This window comes from Lacerta agilis, chromosome 14, assembly GCF_009819535.1.
Source record: "Lacerta agilis isolate rLacAgi1 chromosome 14, rLacAgi1.pri, whole genome shotgun sequence".
Lineage (NCBI taxonomy): Eukaryota > Metazoa > Chordata > Lepidosauria > Squamata > Lacertidae > Lacerta > Lacerta agilis.
In genome coordinates, this window is record NC_046325.1 from 9,436,531 (window position 1) to 9,458,012 (window position 21,482).

General features: G+C 43.5%; 2 protein-coding genes, 10 non-coding genes and 1 pseudogene across 12 annotated transcripts; 6 read left to right on the plus strand and 7 right to left on the minus strand.

Annotated features, from left to right (window-relative positions):
- Positions 1-733: 733 nt before the first annotated feature.
- On the minus strand, positions 734-806 carry TRNAK-UUU. The gene has a single exon. It is a non-coding gene; the product is annotated as a tRNA-Lys (tRNA).
- A 594-nt stretch (positions 807-1,400) lies between these two features.
- Positions 1,401-1,474, plus strand: TRNAT-AGU. Its single transcript has one exon. It is a non-coding gene; the product is annotated as a tRNA-Thr (tRNA).
- A 2,130-nt stretch (positions 1,475-3,604) lies between these two features.
- On the minus strand, positions 3,605-3,676 carry TRNAD-GUC. The gene has a single exon. It is a non-coding gene; the product is annotated as a tRNA-Asp (tRNA).
- A 470-nt stretch (positions 3,677-4,146) lies between these two features.
- Positions 4,147-4,218, minus strand: TRNAG-UCC. The gene has a single exon. It is a non-coding gene; the product is annotated as a tRNA-Gly (tRNA).
- A 652-nt stretch (positions 4,219-4,870) lies between these two features.
- TRNAS-AGA lies at positions 4,871-4,952 on the minus strand. The gene has a single exon. It is a non-coding gene; the product is annotated as a tRNA-Ser (tRNA).
- Positions 4,953-5,785: 833 nt separating this feature from the next.
- Positions 5,786-5,868, plus strand: TRNAL-CAG. Its single transcript has one exon. It is a non-coding gene; the product is annotated as a tRNA-Leu (tRNA).
- Positions 5,869-6,292: 424 nt separating this feature from the next.
- TRNAI-UAU lies at positions 6,293-6,386 on the plus strand. The gene is made up of 2 exons: positions 6,293-6,330; positions 6,351-6,386. It is a non-coding gene; the product is annotated as a tRNA-Ile (tRNA).
- A 390-nt stretch (positions 6,387-6,776) lies between these two features.
- On the plus strand, positions 6,777-6,848 carry TRNAG-UCC. The gene has a single exon. It is a non-coding gene; the product is annotated as a tRNA-Gly (tRNA).
- A 4,883-nt stretch (positions 6,849-11,731) lies between these two features.
- Positions 11,732-11,805, minus strand: TRNAI-AAU. The gene has a single exon. It is a non-coding gene; the product is annotated as a tRNA-Ile (tRNA).
- A 1,182-nt stretch (positions 11,806-12,987) lies between these two features.
- Positions 12,988-13,466, minus strand: LOC117058117 (histone H2B 1/2/3/4/6-like). The gene has a single exon (XM_033169058.1). It carries the CDS (start codon positions 13,426-13,428, stop codon positions 13,048-13,050), a length of 381 nt encoding a protein of 126 aa, XP_033024949.1. The 5' UTR covers positions 13,429-13,466; the 3' UTR covers positions 12,988-13,047.
- Positions 13,467-13,794: 328 nt separating this feature from the next.
- LOC117058108 (histone H2A type 2-C-like) lies at positions 13,795-14,257 on the plus strand. Its single transcript, XM_033169048.1, has one exon. It carries the CDS (start codon positions 13,845-13,847, stop codon positions 14,232-14,234), a length of 390 nt encoding a protein of 129 aa, XP_033024939.1. The 5' UTR covers positions 13,795-13,844; the 3' UTR covers positions 14,235-14,257.
- A 1,295-nt stretch (positions 14,258-15,552) lies between these two features.
- LOC117057352 lies at positions 15,553-19,845 on the plus strand (annotated as a pseudogene).
- Positions 19,846-20,597: 752 nt separating this feature from the next.
- On the minus strand, positions 20,598-20,680 carry TRNAL-CAG. Its single transcript has one exon. It is a non-coding gene; the product is annotated as a tRNA-Leu (tRNA).
- Positions 20,681-21,482: the final 802 nt, after the last annotated feature.

Genomic DNA, 21,482 nt, shown 5'->3' on the forward strand with positions numbered 1-21,482 from the left:
GAGGGCCACAGATATTCTCCCAGAAGCCCTGCCCTACATACCTGTATTTCCAGGTAACAACAATCTGCCTATCACAACAAGCTCCCCATCTTCTTCCTCAGTGGTACAAATTGCTAGGCGGAAAAGATTTCGTTATTTATAAAGCATTTTTTAGGCCACTTCTGCCAAACCACATGGTGATCAAATGGGATTATAATAAATGTAGAGTATGGCCTGCCAAATTTGTAGTCAGTGATTGCAGAAGCTTATGTCACAGTTATAATGTGACACTCAGACAATCTGTCCTCCTCTAAATTAACCCTGCCTAGCATGGTTGGCACCAGAGTAGGGGGGTAAGGAGGCAAGTGCCCCCAAATAAGGAGGTCGCCCCCTACGTTGCCCCCCATTGCTGGGCCCCTGCCACTAACATATACAGAATTTCTTTCTTTCTTTCAGAGAGCTTTCTTTACCTGTGGGACACAGCTCACCCATCTAGAACTATACTTTGTCCCTTCTGTCTGTTCCCCCATTCCCCCCATCCCCGGTGCTGCCATTGCAGCCTAGTAGTCACCCCCCACCCTAAAGTTTGGGACTAAAACTCTTATCAGCCCCAGAGAAGAGATATAACCCAAAATATTAGGGCACCGGGGCTGGGGAAGGCTATGCTAACCATTAATTGTCAAGAAGGTGGAAAGGTGAAGAGGAGTTATTTAAAGAAAACAATGATTTCTATTTCCTAAGGAGGAAAAGGACACGCCTGAACAGGGACTTGAACCCTGGACCCTCAGATTAAAAGTCTGATGCTCTACCGACTGAGCTACCCAGGCTCTTGAACACCTTTTTTAACGTATTATATTAAGTAGCTTCTAGAATAAATAGTTTTATTTGCCCTTCCAGCCCACTGCCTGCTTCATTTCAGGTTAGCAAGCCATCAGATGCGTCTTTTCCAGAACCGCAAGCAGTGTTGATCAAGGGAGTCCGTCCACACAACCATAATCATAAAAAAAAATCAAGTGGAACTAACATAGTATGAGAACTAGCTTCTCTGACTCGCTTGAGCAAAAAATGTGTCTTAAAAAACATTGAACCCGCTTAAGAACATAAGAAGAGCGCTGCCGGATCAGGCCAGGGCCCATCCAGTTCAGCATTTTGTCTCTCCCAGTGGAGACAACGCTTCCTAGAACTCCTTTTAAAATTTGTGTTTCTGTTCGCACTATCTTAAATGCACCACGGCGACAATTTACACTCAGATGGAGGTGGGAGAGTTTGCACAGAGGAAGAGTGTACACGCTTGATTGCAGCCTGCCTCTTTTAAAATTTGCATTCAGCAAAGGTCTTCGAGCTCTATTGCCACTGAGAATTTTCCATTTATAACTGCATAAAAGCCTCTAATTTCTATGCTTTCTCTCTTATACATGTGGGGCGCCATGGCTTAGTTGGTCAAAGCGCCTGTCTAGTAAACAGGAGATCCTGGGTTCAAATCCCAGTGGTGCCTTTGTGTTTCTGAACTGATTCTCTTTTTTCCTTTTTGGTCCTGTTCTAAAAGTCTTACCGGTACATACAACAACAGCAGAAAAAAGGATAATCTATCTATATATATAAAAATGTTCCCATTGTGTGCGTGGCGGACACCAATGTTCTCCGTAACCGCTGCACCAAACAGCATCAAATTAGGACAAAGCGTAACTTGACCATCAAGGAAGTATCTGGCATAATAAATTTTTTAAAAAACCACACCTGTCATGCCTAAAATAAAGGATAAAGGGGGGGGGAGTGGCGCGCCTATTATACCTCACCAGCAAAAGGAATGAAGACTCCAACAGCATCCAATAGAAAGGCAGATCGCCCGTCGACATCATCAGACCTGGCCAGAGCAACAATGCCCTGTCCACCATTTTAAAACTGCCATCTGTAAGCACCTGAGGACTTTCTGACACAAACCGCTCAGTGGAATCAGTGGAAACGTGGCGCAGGCAAACTTGCTTTTGGTGGGATGGGGGTGGGGCTGGGGTGGTCCCCAGTGCCCTCATCTAAAATGGCCGCTGCAGCTTCGCATGCGCAAAAAATAAAAAAATAAAAAAACGGAGCAGGAGGCATGCCTGAGAGGTTGCACTGAGCAAGACCGGCTCTGAGGGGATTGTGTCGCTGGGGCGTGTAATTTTGGGACTATGGTGGGGGAGAATTCTCTTTAAGGTCCCCAGTGCCCTCACTTAAAATGGCCGCCGTGCTGTTTTTACATGAGTAGAATGTGTTCTTTTATTTAAAATGCATCTCTGGGTTATTTGTGGGGCCTGCCTGGTGTTTTTACATGAGTAGAATGTGTTCTTTTATGTAAAATGCATCTCCGGGTTAGACCTATTTGTGGAGCATAGGAATTAGTTCATTCCTCCCCCCCCCCCAAAAAAATAGTCCAGCCTACCACATGGTCTGAGGGAAAGTAGACCGGCCCATGGGTGGAAAAGGTTGCTGACCCCTGCTCTAAAGGGACAGGGAAGAATGAAAACAGGGGCTTCCAGAATACTCTTGGGGTCAGGAGAATTTTAAAAAGCAAAAAAACAAAACAAAAAAAACACCCAACAGCAACCTGTGGTCGGGCCAGCTAATGTTAAATAAAGCACACACCCACGCACCCACAACAATTACTGTAAAGCAGGGAAACATTCACAAAAAGAGTATTTTAAAAATAACACTTTCATGAAAAAAAGCTATTTGGGAAATATTTTTTTATTTTCTTAAATAATGTGGAATAAAATGAAATGCAGTCAGGTGTCTTTGGAGATGGATTGAAAGAGAAACAACTACTTCCCTAAACTATTATATAAAATGTATACATGTACACACACACACACATAGTTTAGGGAAGTAGTTGTTATATATAAGATAAGATAAGATAAGATTTCTTTATTGCCCTTGTACAAGTACAATGAAATTGGATGCCAACTAATTTACATATATATAATTTATATATAAATAAAATGTACACACACACACACACACACACACACACACACACTTTATGTAATAGTTTAGGGAAGTAGTTGTTTCTCTTTCAATCCATATATGCAGTTACAGGTGGGTAGCCGTGCTGGTCTGCCATAGTCGAAACAAAATAGAAAATTCTTTCCAGTAGCACCTTAGAGACCAACTGAGTTTGTTCTTGGTATGAGGACATGGTCATTCCGGGTTCCCAAAACCTGTTTCATTGATAAGACTACTCTGGAGCGGGCCAAGGAAAAAGAAAGAGTTCTCTTCATAACATGTACAATGTCCCTTTCTTACACGTGACCTGTGCCACAATCACAGTCTGCTGAGCGTAGAAAGAAAGGGTTGTCAGGTGAAACGACAACATTTCAAAGCTAGTCTGGGGGCAGTGAGCCCAATATTTTAGAAATTAAGCAAGGCACAGATCAAGCAAGAGATCAGTTAAGTTAAGCTAAGCAGCGCTATCTATCTTTCACAACACCCCCACTCGCACATTAAACATTAAGTTAATAAGATTTCATACATACACTGTAAATCAATTCCATGTTACTGAGTTTGTAGCGTTATAATTGCTTTTGAAAATGGAGCATTTTTAGTGTGCGTGTGTCCCCCATAAATAAATGAGGGAGAAAATTATTACCATCTCCCCGTCGGGGAATCGAACCCCGGTCTCCCGCGTGACAGGCGGGGATACTTACCACTATACTAACGAGGACCTGGTTACGCATTTGCTTTTCACAAGGGTGGAAAAAGCTGCTACAAATGAAGTACTTTACAAACTTTTATATTAACATCATATTTTGCCATGGTTCAATTATCTCCTCAAAACTATGCCTAGTTTTTCAATCCTCAGCTTCAATTTACCGTAACGAAGAACTCGTTCAGGAAAGAAAGAAAAAAAAGAAAGAAAGAAAGAAAGAAAGAAAGAAAGAAAGAAAGAAAGAAAGAAAGAAAGAAAGAAAGAAAGATGCTGCAGAGCAGGTTGAATAAAAATTTGTCCATGCAGGCACATTCTTCTACGGAAATAAAATGTAACCTATGATCCCTTTTCATTCCTCTTCCTCCTTTATTCCCTGAACACAAAGTTTAATAATTGTTTTGAAAACGAAAACCGGAAAACAGTATTTTAATAGTTAAAAAAAAAACAGCCTTAAAAATATTAAAGCTCGGAAAAGAAAAACTCTTTGCGTTGGCCGGGAATCGAACCCGGGTCAACTGCTTGGAAGGCAGCTATGCTCACCACTATACCACCAACGCTTACGAAGGAAAAGTTCGTGAGTTCTCCCTGCTATGCAGCATACGTCAATTGTGACAAACCATGAACGAGAAGTAAATTGACTGTCCTACTCCTGCTGTACATAAATTCTGTGCGCAAAGTTAACCAACGATTTCTCAGGGCAAAGCGCAATGTGAGGTTTGTTCAGGTAACCAGAGCTCAGCCATATTAGGTGCCTGCGAAATGTAACCGCCCAGGAGATAGTGTATCATCTGAGCATATAAAAAATGCGGAACCTGCTGAAAAACAAACGCACCCAGCAGCCAAGTTTGAAGGGCTGAGGAAACTTTTTCTTTTTCAATCGCTTCCTGCACGTCTGCTTTTCAAAAATTAAAATGTGAACGACTGAATCGACCAAGCGGGACATTTAAAAAGTACACACACCACCACCATGGAGGCTGAATCCATCCTTTGAAACACACTCTAAGCGACAGGAACAGCAACCCCAATTTATCTAAGCCGTCTATCGTAAGTGTTGCGTCGTTTGCGTAAAATGACACAGCTAGCAAACAGTAGGCACCATTTCTCCAGCCCAATGGTCGGTTACCGTGTGAAAATATTATTTAAAAATGTAGGAAACCACAACAAAAGAAGCGAGGTTTTAAAGATCCCAAACAAAAGATTTATGAATTGCGTAGTCGGCAGGATTCGAACCTGCGCGGGGAGACCCCAATGGATTTCTAGTCCATCGCCTTAACCACTCGGCCACGACTACCAAGTGATAAACAATCGTGCAACCTTTCATACTATGGAAATAGTTACGATTTCAGTCTGCTGCTTTACAAATTGATGTCACGGAAGGTGACATTTGAGCTTAGCAATTGAGACCATACTTAATTCTGTAGCTTCCAGTCAGTACATTTTCCTCGCCGAACACCACAGGACTGTGTTTTCTAATTAACCTGAATCATCAGCCTGCAGAGAGCTTCCTCTTCCGTCACTATTTTAAAAAGACTGAAACAATCAGCAGACTCAGACCAACACCGTGGCCGTGGGAACGGGTCAACAAAGTTATGGCACACCTTTAGTCCCCGCCACATCAACACAAACGCACCATGGATTTCTCAGTCCAGCCAGTTTACGCTGCTCAGTGGCCGGTCATCAAACATATAAACAACAACAACAACAACAACAACAGATAATGTACACTTGGGAATGCTTCTTGTGTGAATCCTGAACAAGTGTCCGGTAACCACGTAAAGACTTCGCACGTGAGAACCAATCCGTAAAGTGGGCAGCACTCCCAAAGGCTTCCATTTACGTTGTGACAGCACCCTTGAAGTTCCTTAAATTGTAGTCGCGCAGCTGGATGTACTGTAAAACAATTTATTGCCTTCGTCGATGGGGGTGCTTCCTTCGTAATCTTATTGAAATTCGTACTTTGAAAGTATACCTTTTTTAAAAAAAGGAATATATGATGATGCAATGATAAAGCATAAAGGTTTACATTATAACAATATGCCAAAGGTTTACACTGAGAAGAGGGAGAGGGGAGAGTGTATTACTGTAATCTGCAAATAGGTGGGGAGGGGGCTAAGAGTTCAGGAAGTCAGGATGGCCGAGCGGTCTAAGGCGCTGCGTTCAGGTCGCAGTCTCCCCTGGAGGCGTGGGTTCGAATCCCACTTCTGACAAGATGGATTTTTATTACATAGACTTCTGTTAGTACAGTACTTCTGCCATTAAAAAAATCCTGTAGTTTCAAAAGATTACCCCGTGGTTTTAAAACATAATCCTTTTTTGAATGCTTATTCCAATTTAATTATGCTTACTCCGGTGGATGTTCTGTGGGACAAAACCACTTACTGGGGCGGCCTGATCTTAAAAAGTCAGGCACACAAAGATGTGATAGAAACTTAAGAATACTCCAGGACAATCTTTCCCATTTACTTTGAAATCCTTGCTACGAATGTCTGTCCTTCATTAAAATAAATAAATGGCATATTCTGTGCCGCTAGATTTGTCGTATTTTTTTTTAAAAAAATACAGTACTTACAGTACTTTTGAAAAGTTTGAGAGCTACACAAGGAAAACTGGGCAGAGGCTTGTGGAGCAGTGGCTCCAGTGGCGCAATCGGTTAGCGCGCGGTACTTATACAGCAGTACTTGTGAAAGCAATGCCGAGGTTGTGAGTTCGAGCCTCACCTGGAGCATAAATTTTACTCCCCAGGGTCTTTGTTCCGTCCTGCGTCCCCGATCATTAACCGATTCTTTCATTAATCTTAGAGAATTAGCAGATGTGCTTAAAGATTTGAAGTTGAGCCATGGAACTAGAAAAAAAAAACATTTCAAAAAGGTGGCACGGTGTGTTTCGATACTGATTACCATTCGACAGTGGTTTTAACTTTCACTATAGTTGTGAAGGTGAGAAAAGGATTCCCCTCCCACTCAAGGAGTGAATTTTGAAAAACTTCGACATAAATGTATGAAGCGACCCACAACTTTCAAATCCTTAGTGGATGGCGCCACCATGTGGAAACTCAGAGGCATAACTAATAGGATCCTTAGCCCTAAGGAATCAGAAAATGCGTTTCACACCAAATGCGTTGGTGGTATAGTGGTGAGCATAGCTGCCTTCCAAGCAGTTGACCCGGGTTCGATTCCCGGCCAACGCAGGTCTTTGTTTTGGTTTCTTCAAAGCTCATATTCACATTTTGTTTCCTCCCTCTTTTGTTTCTACTGCATTACCAGGTTAAATAAATGTTCAAAAACAATGTGTTCATTTTATCACAATTGTAAGATCATTTTTAAAAGGAAGAACAAGTCCTTAAGCTTCCTTAGATATTAACAACTTTATTTCTTATGCCATATAGCTTTCAGGAACCCATTTTGCAGGATGCTTGTGGCTACAAAATTTCTACCATACAGGAATGATATGGCAATCTTTAAGATGCCAGAAGGCTTATTGCTGTTTTTCCTGCAGTAAAATAACATGGTTCTGCTTTGGATTTTTTTATTTTATTTTTTTAAAAAGAAAGGCACTTCATTTGGAAAACCAAACAACGCCCTGATATATTAGCAAGACACTTCTGCAGCTGTGAAGCACACACAACTGAAATTAATCTGCAGTTAAAGTCCTGCTGGAGTCTGCAAAGGCGTTGTTTATCTCCTGTCCAGCAAGTTATCTGATTGCATCATCTGGGTTTTGGCCACTCTTTTGTTATTATAACTACTTAATTCCTGAATCTAGGTCACAGGTCACAGGCTCACACCCTGTTCATATCTGGAATGTGCCCTTAAGACAGGATTTGTGAGGATAGAGACAATGGGAAGATTTCCCACTTTGACCTGTAAAAGAAAAATCCCAGGTGTGGAACTGCCCAGCCACCTGGCCCTTAGGGATAAGCCCACTGGTTTCTGCGGAGTTAAATAAAAGAAGTCCAGCCACTGGAGCAAGGACAATACAGGGTTTATTGCGCAATAGGTTACAGTCAAACTGCCCCCCAGAACAGTGTTACAAGAACTTTTTAAAACTCCTATCATATCCCAGAATACAGTTTGGAAACATCATTACTACATCATCACTACATCACTAAAGGGAAGGGTTATACATGATTGACATATAGGAAAGACAAGATTAGCATATGGGGGAAACAGAGCAATATCAGGGAGATAGCCCTGGGCCAATGTGAATTGGTGTTAAGTATTGGCAAGGATACCTTGAGCACTTATCTGGGAGAGAACAATGGGATTCCAGTTTAGGGATATTAGCCCAGTGGCTTCCTGAAGCACCCAGAGATTACCTGCTGAGGCATTTCCCTGTGCATGTGGTCTCTCGCCTACTGGATCATGGCAGAGAGATGGGTCCCCTTAAGGACATCACTCCATATCCCAAATGAGTTTACTCAGGAGGAGACTTTGCTTAGGTGACCCCCCCCCCATAATTTCCGTAACAGACCTTGCAGAGAAATATTTGAGGTCAATTTGTTCAGGGGCTTATCTGTGGGGTTTCAGACATGTGGTTTATATATACACTTATGAACATTTAATTTTTTATATATGACCTTAAAATTCTTATAACACTCTTACGCATAGTCAAAACAAAATAAAAAATAAATTAAAAACAAAAATCTTTCCAGTAGTACCTTAAAGACCAACTAAGTTTGTTTTTGGTATGAGCATGTGTGTTTACCTTGTGCACTTATGAACATTCATTTTATTTATGACACCTTCGATGTCTTATAACACAAGCATTTCCTGGACTGTCAGATACAGCAACCAAGTCTTCAAAATCTACTAAACATTACTCTTTTCATGTGAAAACAAAATAAAAAATTCTTTCCAGTAGCACCTTAGAGACCAACTAAGTTTGTTCTTGGTATGAGCTTTCGTGTGCATGCACACTTCTTCAGATGCACACGAAAGCTCATACCAAGAACAAACTTAGTTGGTCTCTAAGGTGCTACTGGAAAGAATTTTTTATTTTGTTTTGACTATGGCAGACCAACACGGCTACCCACCTGTAACTGGAACTATCTTTTCATGTGTTGAGGGCTTCAGAAGCCATATGCTGAAGCATCAGATTCGTCTGGCCTCAGAAAAGGCTTTCAGATTTGTCTGTGGGGAGGCCGAAGTTGTTTCAAATCACTTTCTAGTGCATTTCCCCATTGCTTTCTTTGTAAAAAAAATAAAATAAATAAATCCAGGCAAGTTTGTTGCACAAGACCTCCCAAACAACTTTAAATGCACAGCCTGAAAATGCCAATATCTTATTGAACCTCACCCAAAGCTAAAAACAGACTTGGAGTGCCCATTGATGCAACTGAAGCAAAATGACCTAGATAAGGTTGCCAGACAAACATTCCTTCTAATGCATCATGAATGGGGCAGGGTGTGGATGTCTTTGTCTACTCACTGGGAATGTAACCTGAAAGAGTCTTTGAGCCCAAAATGGTGACCTTATCTCCATAGGTTACCCAGTTATCTTTCTTTTTCAGCTTCTCTTTGTCAAATTTTAGATTGTAAGGGCTTTGGAGCAGCGACTTGCCTCTGTGTCAGCTGTAAAAGTGCTGTGTATACAGGTGGTACTAGCTACCCAAACATATATAATGTTGCTAATTTTCCTGGCCATTGGCCAGGTGGTACAATGTCCCCAAGGATCAGTGTTGGGACCTGTGCTTTTAAACTTGTTCATTGATGATTTAGAGTTAGGACTGAGCAATAAAGATGGCCAAGTTTGCTGATGACTCTAAATTGTTCAGGGTTGTTAAAGTAAAGTCATGTATGTTGGAGCAAAACAAAACTTAATTTTACGCACACATTCATGGGGTCTGAACTGGAGGTAATGGACCAGGAGCAAGACCTTTGGATAATAGTAGATGGCTTGGTGACCATATTGACCCTGTTGGCAGCTGCAATGAAAAAGGTGAATTCCATGCTAGCGATCATTCAGAAAGGAACTGGAAATAAAACTGCCAGTATCATAATGCTGCTATACAAATCTATGGTGCAACCACACATGGAGTACTGTGTACAATTTTGGTCACACCACCTCAAAAGGATATTGTCGAGCTGGAAAACATTCAGAAAAGGGCTACCAGCATTGCGACTCTCCTATGAAGAAAAGATGCAATGTTTGGTAGTTTTTAATATATAGAAAAGACAAGTAAAAGGCGAAGTTTATAAAGTTATGCAAGTGGAAGTAGAGAAAAGTTTTTCTCCCTCTTTCATAACACCAGTACGGTACTTGTTTTTTTATTTTGTTTTGTTTTGCTTTGACAAAGTAATAATCATAAAAATGTACACCCCACCAGTGAGACCATCCAACCTCCCAAAATTTCAACACCTCTTGCGAAGATTTGACCCCTTTCTGTTTTAACAGTACAGATTCTATGAACATTCTCCATATCTCCTCAAAATCATTTCTCTTGCTTGTTCCCCATCTTACCTTAGTGGCACATGTTAATTTATCATTTGTAGCTATATCCCACACCCCTTTATACCATTCTTCCACTTTATATTCTGCTTGCCCCTTCCACTTCCTAGCTATCATAATTTGTGCAGCTGTCAATAAATTTGAGAGCAAGTCCTTCATAGCCTGCAAACCTTCCACACCATCATAAATTGATAATAATGCTACCTCTGGGCTTTTGGTCAGCTTTAACCCAGTGATTTCTGTTATCTCCTTAAACACCCTTTGCCATTCATTAATATTTTTTTAAAACATATTTACACCCTCAGCACATGTGAACATAATTCCGTGTTTCCTGGCATCCCCTCCAACATAACACTGAATATTCCTTGTTTATTTGATTTAATCTGACTGGTGTTAAATGCCATCTCCAAATGAATTTATCATAATTTTCTTTTATTCTTATGGACATCGTATGAAACTGAATGTTGGAAGATTTAGGACAGATAAAAGAAAGTGCTTGTTCTATGGAACTCACTCCTCACAAGGCAGTGACTGTCACCATTTTATTTATTATTATTTTATCGTGTATCAAATTCCTTGGATGTCTTTAAAAGAGGATTAGACCAATTCATGGAGGAGAGAGCTATCAGTGGCTACCAGCCATGATGGCTATGTTCAACCTCCACATTTGGAAGCAGCAATGCTTCTGAATATTTCTGGAAACCACAGGGCTCTTGTGTTCATGATCTGCTCTCAATGGTTTCCCACAGGCATCTGGTTAGCGACTGAGAATGAGGGTGCTGGACTAGATGGGCCATTGGCCTATGGCAGGCATGTCCAACACGTAGATCGTGATCTACCGGTAGATCACTGGACGTCTGCAGTAGATCACTGGGTCCCCCCAAAGAAGCTGAACAACTGTGGCCCCCCTAAAAAAGTTCAACATGTTACCATCTCCCTGAAAAAACTCAACAACTTTGACCCGAACTCCCCTAAAAAATGGGCCTTCCTCCTTCCTAAAAAAAAGCTCAACAACAACAACTTTGACCTGAACCCCAAAAAGGGGGTGGATCACTGCCAGTTTTTAACTCTGAGTAGATCGCAGTCTCTTGGGAGCTGGCCACCCCTGGCCTATGATATTGAACATTATGACAGTCTATCACTCAAGCTCTTAAGAGGCCTCAGCCAAGTAAGTGGAAATTGTGTAGCATAGGCTCTTTTCCAAACTCCAGGTTCCTATGTCTCAGGGAAGCTACTATCAATCACCCACCCAGAGATGAAGCTTTGGCAGCTGTTCCACAAATGAAAAGATGTACTGTTTTCAATACTCACCACATCTTCAACATTCATCGAAGAAGAGAAAAGACTTTTGAAACATCTGGTTGGGGCTTTTCAGTGCCCTAGTATTAAACTTTTTGTGAGGACAGCAAAACTAGTAGCTTCTTTGCAAAATATCCCCCCCCCTTTTAGCATAAAATGTTATAAACACATTTAGCATTAGCATGATGTGTAACTTTCTCCAGAATGCTCAAATACAGTTTGGGTCAGAAAGGCCTCACTTTCCATTGGAAAACATATATAATAGTATATAGTTTGTTGTTACATTAGCCTTGTGACGCTTCACAAATATAAAATACAGTGTAGTGGCCCGTACGGGGATCGAACCCGCGACCTTGGCGTTATTAGCACCACGCTCTAACCAACTGAGCTAACCGGCCAGCTGCACGTTGCTCATTCTTTCCATGTGGAAACGCTCTACGTCCTGTGCATTGTTTTTTAAAATCACATCACAAGGCGGCGCCAAAAGACAAGGAACAAGGAAACTCGACGCATTTCCGCAGGGATACCAGGAATATGTACTGAAATTGCCTCGAGTTCTTTCACGGAAAAATAAAACACTCCAGTTACGGTGTGCAAATAACATATTCTTTTGTGAAAAAAGACCAGGGCTACTCAATTTGCGGGCAAGATGTATCTGGCGCAAACACAAACTAGAAGGAATTAATCTGCAACCATCACGTGTTTCTGTAACTCTGTACTCCTTGTAAACGTCTCTGGGGCATAGAGCTATCCATATGCGAATTTATCACTGCAGCGCTTTCCCGTAACATGGAAGCGTGACATTGAAACCTCAACAAATGAAAGGATGAAACAGAAGAGGTAGGATACGAATTTTTCAAAGCAGATAGGACTGTCATAAGCATAAACGTCTCTAACGTCTCTCTTACTGGGTTGTCAAATAAACTGGCCCTAATGCTTCTTTTTTTGGGTTGGCAATCTACTGCAACCCAATTTACTCTAATTTGGTTAGAGACAAAATTTAGCATTTTAAACGCTATCCCAACAACTGGGATTGGGAGACTGTCACTGTTGCGGAAGTGAAGTAGATTTTATCTGCCATTAAAATAGCCAAATAAGAGGGGACTGTAGTATATAAACTAAAACATTAAATTCGTTGAAGTTGCAGCATAGCCTAGCCATAAAGTTATATGCTACTTTTAAGGAAGAATTTAGAAATCAGATTATTATTTTTTAAATGAGAGGGACAAGATCTCGACTCTCTTAAAACTCCTATTAAGAAGATATTAGCTAACTATCTGTGGCACAACACTCCTTAAAGTCTTCTTACTATAGGATACGTTTTCAATACTCCCATAGTAACAACTCCCAACTTTATTCAATGCTGCCCTCAGGCTTGCCTGGGACCCTTGTTACTTATCTTGTTTAGGCGGCAGGCAAAAACATTCCTGTTTTTCCAGCCCTTTAACTAATGAAGCAATCTATGGCGTTTAAAGCGTTGGGCGGGGCATTATTGGTTACCGTGCCATATTGTAAACCAGCTTGCAGTTTAGAAATGCATGCAAGCAAGCAAATAAATAAAATATCCGTAGTTATAACAGCTCTTTATGAAAAAGTGGGTGGCTCTTAAAAGAGCCTTTGGGTATGTGAGGAGGCGAAATTCACTTGGAGCTGGTGTACTTGGTGACGGCCTTGGTGCCCTCGGAGACGGCGTGCTTGGCCAGCTCTCCGGGCAGCAGGAGTCTCACGGCGGTCTGGATCTCCCGGGAGGTGATGGTGGAGCGCTTGTTGTAATGCGCCAGGCGGGAAGCCTCGGCCGCGATGCGCTCGAAGATGTCGTTGACGAAGGAGTTCATGATGCTCATGGCCTTGGAGGAGATGCCCGTGTCCGGGTGGACCTGCTTGAGCACCTTGTAGACGTAGATGGAGTAGCTCTCCTTGCGGCTCTTCTTGCGCTTCTTGTCGCCCTTCTTCTGAGTCTTGGTGACGGCCTTCTTGGAGCCCTTCTTGGCCGCGGGAGCAGATTTGGCTGGCTCAGGCATGGTACTGTTTTCTCTCAATCACAGGCAAATCAACAGGAAATCCGAGACGAAATGAAAGCAGCGACTGAGCGTCCTGTATTTATACGGCTTCCATGCTAATCGCAGGATTGAAACAATCGAATTTTCATTGGCTCAGAAACCAGCGACGACTATTGGACGATTAGATTGTTACATGCAAATAGTAGAATTCTACATCTTTGATTTCTATTGGATGGTATAAATGCTGTCTGCCTATTGGGTAGCAAAAAGCACCGGTCTTCCAATTGGACAGATAGGGAGAAACTCGAAAGCTAACCAATGGGAATTCGCAATTACAATCCGCAGGACTGAATAAAAGGCCGAGGAGCGCGTTTGTTTTTCAGCTGTGTTGTGTCTGCTAGGACTCGTTAGTTTTATACTCTTTTGAAATTAGAATCATGTCTGGACGTGGAAAGCAAGGAGGCAAGGCTCGGGCCAAGGCAAAGACTCGCTCTTCCCGCGCTGGGCTCCAGTTCCCCGTTGGTCGTGTGCACCGTCTTCTGCGCAAAGGGAATTACGCAGAGCGCGTCGGAGCCGGAGCGCCCGTCTACTTGGCTGCTGTGCTGGAGTACCTGACTGCTGAGATCCTGGAGTTGGCCGGAAACGCTGCACGGGACAACAAGAAGACCAGGATCATCCCTCGCCACTTGCAGCTCGCCATCCGCAACGACGAGGAGCTGAACAAGCTACTGGGCAAAGTCACCATTGCTCAAGGAGGCGTCCTCCCCAACATCCAGGCTGTGCTGTTGCCCAAGAAAACCGAGAGCCACAAGGCCAAAGGAAAATAGATACCGTTTCATCGGAACTACAGCAGAAAAAAAACCCCACAAAGGCTCTTTTAAGAGCCACCCACAATTCATAAGAGCTTTGATCATATGAAACTTAGGCTTTTTAGCGTTGCCTTTTGGAACCGTGTGTACTTTTCCTAAGCAGGTGTAGAAAAAAGTTTCAAGGCCAATACCCATGATACAACTTAAATAATGTGAAATGTGCTACATTGTTGCAGAGGGGGGGAAAGCTGCAACTATATAGGGTTCCGCTATATCACATGTCACTTAAGATACTAAAAGATACTAGAAGGCTCTTGTAAGTGAGAAGGATAAAATGTTTCTGGAATTGCCACTTAAATGCGAAGTTTTCTCCGTTCAATGAATATTTCACTGATTGGTTCAATTCCATGAGCGTAGTTGCAAACCTAACCAATTCTGCTGCGAGTAACCTGATTTTATGTTGTGTAACTGCATAGAATTGCACAATTACGAGACGAACACAATTGTGAAATCCATGTTTGAAAGCATAAAACTGCGGTTTTGGCGGCAATTTCAAATGAAAAAAACCCCGCGGTGTTTTGAGGGCGGGAGCCCTTGAGTAGCCAATCACATGTTAGGGCGCGGCTTTCAAATTATCCTTTGTTAACAGATTATCTAGCAACTCAGTTTCTTCAGTAATGGCTAAATGAATTCTTAGTCTTTAAGGAAATGTCCGATTTCAATGGACTTTCTTCCCAGGAAAGTGGGTATAGGGTTGCAGACAAGAGTCTTGAGCTGCAATAAGACGTGGAGCCTGATCCTATGAATGTCTACGGAGAAGTCTCGCTCAGCCCAGTGCAGTTTACTCCCAAGAAAGCGTGCAAAGCAATGCAACAGCCTGAACCAATTTATTAACGCATCCAATCAGTCTTCAATGTATGTTATGCAATGCCCCTTATCAAGTTTACTGAAATTCACCACTATAGTTTCACATTCAGGGTCCTACAGATCACCTATTGTTTACGGCTAAGTGCTGCGGTGAGATGTGTTGAAACTCTTCCTACTTTTAAGATATTTTCCGGGGTGGGGGAGAAATAAACCACTTCATTCCCTATATTTCTTATAGCATTGTATTTCCATATAGGAAAAACCTTGGCAAGGAGCGGAGGGATGAAGGCGTGCTGCAAAGTCTATCCAATCAATGCCTAGCCCGGGAAATTCAAATTCTGCAACGGTCCCCTTGACCTCATTCAACCAATCGACGCAGCCGCTGGCTATACAAAGGCGGTCCAAAGCCCCTTTGCTTCATTTCTTTCTCCTTTCTGACGAAGAAGTTTTTATCCGCGTGAAGAGGAAGATGGCCCGCACGAAGTAGACGGCTCGCAAGTCCACTGGCGGGAAGGCGCCTCGCAAACAGCTGGCGACCAAAGCCGCCCAGAAGAGTGAAGAAGCCTCACCGCTACCGGCCGGGCAAGGTGGCGCTGCGCGAGATCCGCCGCTACCAGAAGTCGACGGAGCTGCTGATCCGCAAGGGGTCTGGGTAAAACGCGGGTCTACGCGGATCCTCATGGATCCTCTAATTTTTTAAAAAATAACTCAACAATCCGGTGTCAAATCAAATCTGGAAGCCACGCCTACAGACTGGACTATTTTTTAAAAAAGTGGATCCAAGATTCTTAACCTGAAGCGTTATTTATGGGTTAGCGGAGTCCTGCAATCTGAAGCGTATGTAACCAGGGAAATGGTGGGGGACGGGACTGCTTTTCCACACTGCTCCACGCTTTCCAGGTCCAGTGGATTTTTTCTTGTCCTGGCATTTTCCTACTTTGTACCGGCTTATCCACACTTATCTTTTGCCCCGCTCTTTGCAGGCAGAGGTCCGCACTTTAATGCTCAGCATCCAAGTGTGGTTTTTCTTTGTCCCAGGTTTTCCCAGCAAAAACCCGCTCTTTAAAGCTGATTGGAGCAAACAGCTATTGGGTTTCCAAAGATTGATGTTTGCTGTGATTGAGCTTCAATGAGTGGGTCTTCACAGAGAAACTGCAAAGGGGGGGGGGCGCTCAGATATGGAGCTTTAAAATCGCAGGCAGTCCCTGGAAAGAGTAGCGGAAGGGTAAGTGGATTATCCATGGAAAACCTAATTGCCGTTTGCTCCAGTTCAGTGGTAAATTATGGTTTTTTGGGGGGGAAGCGTCAGGATGAGAGAGGAAAAATCAACATACAGATGTTGATGGTAGTAAATAAATTAATTAGGGATGTAAAAATGCTGTCCATTTCAAATTAAATCAGGCTCCACCAATCTGGGTGCTCTGCAGATGTTTTTATTAAGATTTAGTGTCAGGAATGTTATAAGAAATTACAATTCTTTTATATATATATTATAATTGTTATTAATTTTCCAAGCAAACAGGCCACATGTCAGAGGCAGACAGGTCTCACACCATTTTGACTCTCAAAATGACCAAATGTTTACCAAATGGGTCTCTGCAAGGAAGGAGGGGTGAGGGATTTAATTGTTCCAGGAATTAAAGAAGATTACCATCTCAAAGGAATGGCTAGGCTACTGAGAAGAGACATCAGATAGCGCCTGGGTGATGAGCTTGGGTTACACCTATTCCGTGATTGATGTTTCTGGGGGTGGGCTAGACTCCAAGGGGGGTTTTGAAATGTCTTTATAAGAGCATGCTGGCTTTGTTCTGGGTCTTTTCCCTGAAACACCGTTGTTGCAACAGCTTAAATAAAGATCAAGCTTGCTAGCTGCTTTGCTTCTCAGTTTTCTCTGGTTGGCCTCTGTTTTTTACTCCTACCAATGGAGAACTGCAGAGGACTTTGCAAGGGCTGTTGTGTACCCCATAAGGGAATAAGGCAGATTTTCTTACAACATGAAATAACGTAGTCCTGGACACAGCAGAGTGAACACAGGTTTTCTGGAAGCTTCTGGCTGTAGAGCATTGACTGGACAGCACAACGCAGGAACTCAGCAACTCACTTGGATAACTATATACAGTATTATTGAAACAACTAGTATCCATAAGTTACTATGTACAGGCTTTGGAAATAAAAGAAACAAAAGTAAAAACCTTTCCCCTCTCTGTCTGTCTCTCTCTCTCAACCTTCATTAACCAAGTTACACACACCACACACAGCTCTCACTCAGAGCTCATTCTTTAGGAACTCCTGAACCAATCATAGGTTGTTGCTAAGGGTCTGGAGAGAGAGCAGATCTTGGCTTTCAGCCAACAGTTAATTGACATAGGTGGCTAGCTGCACGTAGGCACTTTGAAATCTCTTTAACAGTTTTGCACTGCAACTCCCATCATTTGTAGACAGTGCACCCATTTTAGACTGCAACATCCATCAGGCCCAGGCAGCATGATGGGAGTTGTAGTTCAAAACATCAAGGGCACCAGGTTGGTGAAGACTGGTCTAAAGTTTCCCCATGAGCCTTCCGGAACCAGCTGGCAGGAAAAAACAGCAAAGCACAGCATTCTCACCTGTGTGGGTTTCCGGCCTTCAACTCCTTTTAGACAGTGTGAAATTTGATTTCCCCCACTCCTCCACACCTTTCCAAGCCCTCCGGCAGTAAATGTAAGGCCCAAAACCAACGAAAGTTGGCTGTACTCAGAAAACCTGCAAGTGAGCCGTGACTAGATCACAAAGGATAAGGTGAGGCCGAAGCAGTTTATGCCCGAAAATGAACCTTCATGTCCAGAGGCAGTCTATCTGTGAATATCAGTTGCTGAAGGAGAAACAGTAGCGGAAGGTTCCTCGTTTTGTGACCTGGCTTGGGGCTTCTAGGCAACATCTGCCTGGACACTGTTGAAAGCAGGATGTTTAGACAGGGTTAAGGCAGTGGGTGGGGAATGTTTTTCAGCCTGAGGGCCACATTCCCTTCTAGGCAGCCTCCTGAGGGCAACATGCCATTGGTGGGTGTGGCCACAGACAACAGGGGCAGAGCAACGGATGCAAATGTATCTTTGTATAGTAGGCTTGTGTCTATAGATAAATACTCACGCTTCTCTAGCCTCCATCCAGGTGAGCAAGTGGAGTTATCAGGGTTCCGGGGCACATTCCAGCATTCAAGGAGGGTGTGCCAGGAGGGGAAAGGAGGGCAATATTCTATATTTATTGCTTGAAATGCCTGCAATGAAGGGGGTCACACTAGATGACCCTGGGCTCCCTTTGGCTTCAATCTTCCATATTTCTTGAAATACTTCTGGCTTGAAATGCCTGCCTGAAAGGGGGGTCAGACTAGATGACTCTGGGGTCCCCTTGGCCTCAATCTTCTATATTTCTTGAAATATTTCTTGTTTGAAATTCCCACATTGAAGGGGGTCAGAATAGATGACCCTGGGTTCCCTTTGGGGGGGGTCAATATTCTATATTTATTGCTTGAAATTCCCGCATTGAAGTGGTCAGACTAGATGACCCCGGGGTCCCTTTGGGCTCAATTTTATGTATTTATTGTTTGAAATGCCTACATTGAAGGGGGTCAGACTAAATGACGCCGAGGTCCCTTTGGCTTCAATCTTCTTTATTTCTTGCTTGAAATTCCTGCATTGAAGGGGGTCAGGCTAGATGACCCTGATGTCCCTTTGGGCTCAAACTTCTGTATTTCTTGCTTGAAATTCCCGCATTGTAGGGGGTCAGACTAGATGATCCCGGGGTCAATATTTTATATTTATTGGTCGAAATGCCTGCATTGAAGTGGGTCAGACTAAGTGACCCTGGTGTCCTTTTGGAGATCAATATTCTACATTTCAGAGGAAGCCAAGGCTGCTCCTGGGTCCGGTAACCCACCAGCCTCTCCTGAGCTGCAGAGGTTCAGGACAGAGAGGTGAAGGGAACTGAGTTCCCGCAGGAGGAGTGCTCCACTCCAGGCCAGGAGAGGCAAGTCACCAGATGATTGGGGCCGGCCTATGCCTCGGGGCAGACAAAAGCCGGCCACACCCAGCCCCAAATTGCGAGAGCAGCACAGTTGCAACCCTGTGCCTGCCTGTGTCCTTGTTCCTGTTCCTGACCCTTACCTTGCCCTGCTTCCTGCCGGACTGACATCATATTGGACTGCTGAACCTTGGACTGGACCTTGACCCTGCTTCTTGGACTAACCCTTGGCGTGTTCCTGATCTCTGACCACCCAGCTAGACCCACTGACTGTTACCTGATCCAGGACTTGGTCGCTTCACTGGACCCACCTCTGTTGTCTGGGGCTGCTGACCACGCCCCGCTCAGCCCCTGGTGAGTTTCTGGTCTTCCCACCCGGTGTCCACTGGCCCAGGCACCCCCGGGGCCAGCACAACTTCCCAAATCCCACCATACAAACTTCCCCACTACCCCACCCCACCCCCACATACACAAGTCACCTTCTCTTCCCTTTCTTTTCAATTTAACACACCAACGCCTGGTGCGCCAGATCGCGCAGGACTTCAAGACGGACCTGCGCTTCCAGAGCTCAGCCGTGATGGCTCTGCAGGAGGCGAGCGAGGCTTACCTGGTGGGCCTGTTGGAGGGCATCAACCTTTGCGCCATCCACGCCAACATCATGCCCAAGGACATCCAGCTCTCCGCGGAGAGAGGGCCTGAGAAGCGCCCGCCCGCCTGTGTGCGTCTCCAGGACACGAATCTTGTTGCACCGCAAAGGCTCTTTTAAGAGCCACCACATGGTCTTGGAAAAGAGCTCGCACGATGCAAAATTATCTCCGGCAGCTGCCGAGTATCTGTTCGATTCTTGATCTTTATCTGCAGGTTTTCTGGCTCTTTAGTAACTGCACTACATTGAAATGCATTTAGGAGTTTTATGTTAAGCCTTTTTAAACTTCAGGGTAGATCTTCGTTTATTTCCTGCTGGGAGGAGGAGAAAATTTATTTATCATTATGTCTCCATGAAAGCTAGTAAATTCCAACGCCCTACTTTTTCCATTTTTATGTTCCGCACACAATACTTGAAGAAAAGACGCCAAGCAGCTTATTGTAATTTCAGGAAGCTAAATAACCGGTTACATAAATAACTTTGACTTGGGGTGGAAACGTTGCAATTTTAAAGCAGTTCCTGGCTTTACTTCCCCACCCCAATGTAGATTTGAAGCCCAGGTAAGAGTGGCACCGAGTTTCTTAAATACTTAACTGACTCTGAGAACAGCTACTCAGAGAGATATAGTAACCTAACACAAAGATATCTCCAGTTGCAGGTAGGTAGCCGTGTTGGTCTGCCATAGTTAAAACAAAATAAAAAATAAAAAAATTCCTTTCAGTAGCACCTTAGAGACCAACTAAGTTTGTTCTTGGTATGAGCTTTCGTGTCCATGCACACTTCTTCAGATACGTATTAAGTCCGCTAAAATGCCTTAATAACCTGGTGAGTCCTGGTTGCCCGTAATATATCTGACCCAAGAAAAGCTGGCTTGTCAGAAGTGGGATTCGAACCCACGCCTCCAGGGGAGACTGCGACCTGAACGCAGCGCCTTAGACCGCTCGGCCATCCTGACTACTTGAGAAAGGGGGTTTCTTTGTTGAAGAAAGTATGTTTCATTATAATACATTGGTTTAAGACAGTTATCCATGTGTTACATCAGTGAGGAGCAGCTGATAAATCAGCTTGTTAGCAAGAATCACCCTCAGTGAAAACGGCCTTCCTTTCCCCAGTTGATACCTAATCTGCAGGGGAGGAGGCAGCCATTTGGTCCCCAACGTGGGGAAGGGAAGTCTATCGCAATCAAGGGAACCTATCCGCCACACGGTGGCGCTGTATAGTTTAAAATGCCTTCCGATGGGTTATTGCTGAAGAAGCAGGACCAGGTTCTGCCCTGCAGCAATGCATGTAAATAAACGTGGGAAAAGTTCATTGGTCAGGTGCAGAGGACTTTTCGTCTTCATAGAAGAGAGGAGAGCATCATTCGCTGTCACCCACACTTGTGAGGAGGAGGCTAAGGATGGTGTTTCTAAGAAGCGGGAGAGTTTTAGGCTGCCACAACTTTCCGGAGCTGATAAGAATAGCACAGACATTTCGATGTGAAATAAAATCGAAGCAGGTTTGAAAGAAGGAAAGTTCGTTTTAAGTGCATTGATGGTCTACAGGGTAAACAGGAGATTAGCAAATTCCTTATAGCCTCTTTGGATGGAAAAGGGGAAAAGGCGGATCTAGACGGATCCTCATGAATTCATATGATTTTTTCATTCAAATGAAAAAAAACCACCATGATACTGTAGACCACATCTCAGTCTATATGTAGCATCAAAAAAATCATGCACCCACTGTTTTGTGGGGCCACAATGGTGCAAAAACTTGTT

Excerpts from the sequence above, each read along its gene's own strand:
- LOC117058117 (XM_033169058.1), bottom strand. The coding sequence starts at position 13,428 with ATGCCTGAGCCAGCCAAATCTGCTCCCGCGGCCAAGAAGGGCTCCAAG.
- LOC117058108 (XM_033169048.1), top strand. The coding sequence starts at position 13,845 with ATGTCTGGACGTGGAAAGCAAGGAGGCAAGGCTCGGGCCAAGGCAAAG.